This window comes from Echinops telfairi, unplaced genomic scaffold (genome assembly GCF_000313985.2).
Source record: "Echinops telfairi isolate 266 unplaced genomic scaffold, ASM31398v2 ScPeMD7_5;HRSCAF=22, whole genome shotgun sequence".
Taxonomy (NCBI): domain Eukaryota; kingdom Metazoa; phylum Chordata; class Mammalia; order Afrosoricida; family Tenrecidae; genus Echinops; species Echinops telfairi.
The window spans coordinates 1,521,187-1,525,406 of record NW_022103901.1 but is presented as its reverse complement, the minus strand read 5'-3'; the positions used below and the strand labels follow the sequence as shown (position 1 = coordinate 1,525,406).

At 58.1% G+C, this 4,220-nt stretch overlaps 1 protein-coding gene across 1 annotated transcript in view; it reads right to left on the bottom strand.

Annotated features, from left to right (window-relative positions):
* The window catches only part of BRAT1 (BRCA1 associated ATM activator 1), a 13,879-nt gene extending 12,227 nt beyond the window's left edge, over positions 1–1,652 (bottom strand). The window contains exons 1-2 of the mRNA XM_045284373.1: positions 1,485–1,652; positions 288–441 (exon numbers count right to left, since the gene is read on the bottom strand). Of these exons, the coding sequence (XP_045140308.1) occupies positions 288–414 (127 nt within the window). The 5' untranslated portion in view covers positions 415–441; positions 1,485–1,652. The remainder of the gene's footprint in view (positions 1–287; positions 442–1,484) is intronic.
* Positions 1,653–4,220: the final 2,568 nt, after the last annotated feature.

Genomic DNA, 4,220 nt, shown 5'->3' with positions numbered 1-4,220 from the left:
CAGAGGAACCGGCCCCCGAACACCCTGGGGGGGCCCACATGATTCTGAGTTGACTCTGTGGCTACTGGCAGCAGGCGCACCCTGAACGCAGGACACCAGAATCTGAGAAACGTTTCATGCTCATGCGTCCCGAGCGACCCACGCCTGCGTCTGCTGACTGGGCTCAGGTAGGACCTTCAGGAAGGGAAGACACCTGAGGCCATGGTTGCAGGCGCGGCAACGCACCCCTGTCCCCGAGGATCCACGTGCCTCTGGAGAAGCACAGGCTGTGGCTCCCCCACCCTTACCTTCTTCTGCCACTGTTGTAAACCAGTCCAGGAGTTTCTCTACACAGGTGTCATCTGTCACCGGCTGCCGTGGGTCAGCCAGGACGGCACAGAGAGCCGGGAGGAGGCGGGAGCACTCTGGGTCCATGATGAGGCTGGGGTTCCTGCAGAGAAGCTGTAAGGGGCATCCCTGAGCCCAGTTCAAAGGTGTGACCCCCCCAAAAAAGCCAGAGTCCATTTCGACTCACAGCGACCCTGTAGGGCAGAGTGGGCTTCCAGAGCTACACCTATAGGGGAACAGAAAGCCTCCTCTTTCTCCCAGTGGGTGAAAGGTCTCAGAAGTGTTCCCTCAGTCAGACAGAGAGCTGCGGGACCGTGGCAGCAAAGTGGGGACAGCTCTCCACTGCTGACTGAAAGGTCGGCAGGGCAAACCCACCAAGAGGCCATCTGCTTCTGTACAGACGGACAGCCTTGGAGACCCACAGGAGCAGTTGTATCCTGTCCTTTGGTCCCTATGAGACAAAACCTACCTGACAACAGGGGGTTTGTTTATTCTCCTCTGAGGTGGTCAGGGAGCCCTTGGGCTGCTAACTGAAAAGCCTAGTGGTTCAAAGGCACCCCAGAGAGAAGACTTGGCCAATCTGCTCCCGTAAAGGTTAAAAACATAAAAACTGCCACCAACCCCTATAGGACAGGGTAGAAGTGCGCCTGTGTAGTTCCCAGATGATACCTCCTTACGTCTTCTCCCGTGGAACGGCTGGTGGTTTTGAACTGCTGACCTTGCAGTTAGCAGCCCAAGGAGTAACCACGATGCCACCCGGACTCCTTTCCAGCCAAGACAAGCTGATGTTCCACTTTGTGACGCTGGGTGCACATGGTCAGCCTCAACTTGAAGGCGGTGCTGACCGTGGGCACCCAGGGTGGGAGAGTTGGAAACCCAGAGTCTGCCACCTGTGTCAGGGGCAGAGTCAGGGGTGTCTCTGCAGGGTGGGACTAGCAATGTGTGGCTAGAAGGGAGCATGCCTGCCTGTCCCCACTCCAAGTTGGAAGTAAGTGGCTGAGTGTCTGTCCACGGCAGTGGCCTGCGTTTGGCAGTCTGGGACCAGCTGCACAAGGCCTGTCCGTGTTGGCTAAAAAGTGTCTGTCCCACCCGGGATCGGGCCGGCGGGGAGATGCCAGTCCTGTGGTTTCAGCCGCGCGCGCGCGCAAGGGTTCTACCTGTCTGGGCTGGGAGCTGGTCTGTGCATCCACGGGGAGGCTGCGACCCTGGAAATAAGCCTCCGCTACAATTCGGGGCCAGACTATCCTCGGTCCGAGGTCCCCAGGTACGTGTGTGTGGAGGGGGGTGGGGGCTCGAAAGGCGCTGGAAGAGGTAGCCGGGGGGCAATCAGGCCCCAGGCCCGAGGCCCACGACTGTTCTCGGTTGTTCCGGGCCGTTGCAACCCCACTTCGCGTCCGAGACTCGACCCCTGACCCGCACCTGAGACCCCCGACCCGCACGTGAGGCCCCGGCCGCGCGCGCGCCTTACCAGCTCCACTTCCGTCCCCGTCCGCTAGCCCCGCCCCCACGCCGCCAGCACCGCCTCTCCGCGCCCCGCCCCCGGCCCCGGACCGCGCCACCTGAGGGGCCTAAGGGGGAGCCGGGGCGGACGGCGAGCGTGATGGCCGCTACAGCTCCTGTGATGGTCACTCTGTGTGCCTGAAGCACGAAGACTCGGGGGAACGAGCTCCAACGGGACGTGGTGGGGGGGACTCGCCGTCAGACAGACCCCACCCCCAACAAGACGCTCAGTGGTACCTGCCGAGCATCCGGCGAGGCTACGGAGGAAGGGGCGGGGCGAAGTGGAGGGGCGGGCCTCTGGCGCGAAGGGGCGGGACTACATCTCGGAGCCAGAAAGCACGTGTGGTACCAGAGGGCGTTTGCAGCGCTGGCTTACAGTGAGCGAGGCATAAGAGAAACGGGGTTCCCGATCATTTGGCCCCAGAACCTCAACACGGTTCTCAGGGTCCTGGGAGGGGTTGCCGTGGGTGAACAAGGTTTGGGGGAGAAGACATGGGGTCCCCTTGAGTTGGCGCCTATTCCAGGTGTATTAGAGCTTAAATTCGGAGCTCCGGGTTTGCGCAGGGCTAGGGATAACAGTGAAACCCCCAAATCCATTTGAAGACTCTCCACGTGGATTAAGCCCCCTGGTGGCATAATGGCTATGCCTTGGGCTGCTAACCACAGCATCAGTAGTTCAGAGCCACTGGCTGCTCCGAGGGAGAAAGATGAGTCTGTCAGCCCGTTAGACAGTTCCAGGGGCAGTTCTCTGCCGTCCTCAAGGGCCCTTTGAGTCAGAAACCACTGGATGGCAGCGAGTTTGGTTTTAACGCGGAAAGCAGAGGGCATTAGAAAGTGGATTACCACTTGTCAGCCTAGAGGCTGGGTAGCCTTCTGCAGAGGCTTGTCTGGGTGTGTCCTTGATGGAGATGGGGTACTGAGTCATGAATCATGGCCTGATGCCTTGGTTGGAGGACCCTGGACCAATCTTGTCAGGGCTTCGGTCCAACATAACATGTATGTCCCAGTGTAGACCCAGACCCATGTCTACAGGCCTCCCTGCAAGTGTAATCTATTGATTGATCTGTCACCAATCATGCTCCGTGACCGTTTCTTTGTTCTCTCGTGTCTGGTTTAAGCCATCAGTCCACTGTCTGGCCTCCTGCTAATCGTTTCTCCCGTCTGGATGGTATGTCTTTGTCTCTGTCGTGCCCCTGTCCCGTTTAAGACTTAATAAATGTTCTTCCTAAATTTATATTTGAAAGTTGGGGTCTCTTTGTACCCTAAAACCCGTGGCGGTGTAGAGGTTACACATTGGGCTGCAATCTGAAAGATCGGCAGTTCAAAACCATCAGCCACTCGGCAGGAGAAAGAGGGAACTTTCTACTCCCATGAAGAGTTCGTTTTAGACCGTTCTACCCTGTCCTATATGTTCGCGATGAGCCAAGCGGGACCCTGTGGCACTGCATTTGGAGTTTGTACCCTATAACACGGTACTAGCAATAATGACGGTAACAGAAACATGCTCATTCGCTGAAATAACTTAGTAGCACACACTGAATGCTGTCGGGCGCTTCGTTTTTCCTCTAGTCTGGAGAATCTTAGACTCACTAACTCACTGCCATCGAGTAGATGCTGACTCAGCAACCCTATGGGACAGGGTGGAGCTGCCGCCGTGTCTGACTGATTATGGAGGTAGACGGATTGCAGCTCAGTATGTACCCACTCTGCCAGCAGGGCTCCTGTATCAGAGACAAGGGCCTAAAATTCAAGCGAGGTCCTTTTCTAAGTAGACGGCCTTCGGAAGCAGTACTTGGACCAGCCACTTCCTGTCTTCCAACATCGGTTTCGTCTCTGTTGAATAATTAATCTCCCAGGAGCCCTGGTGATGCAGTGGTTAAGCACTTGGCTGCAAACCCAAAGGCCCGTGGTCTCAACCTCCCAGCGGTTCCACGAAAGAGACCTGGGAATCTCCCACGACGCCCTCGGAAACCCAGAGGGGCAGTGCGTGCGACTCTGCGAGAGGCCCTGTGAGTTCATTACTCACTCGTAATTAATTCATAAGGTGTTTCTGTGTATCTGGTGAGGGCTCACCCAGCACCCTGTTTGCCTGTCAGCACCTCTAGACACACTGTCCCACGACAATGTTTACAGGCTTCGCATGTGTGAACATTCTTCTGGGGGGTTCCCGTCGCGCTGCCAAACGCAAGGTCAGCTCTTGGAACCCCGCAGCAGCTCCGCGGACGGAAGACGAGGCTGCCCCACAGGAACAGCCCTAGTCTGCAGTGCGTTTGAGCCCCGCCGCCTCGCCCCGCCCTCTGCACGTCGCCCCGCCCACACAACTCCGGGCGGGCTCCGGTCGGCCCGCTGGCGGCCACGTCCGCGGCGCATGCGCACGGTCGGCCCGCATCCGG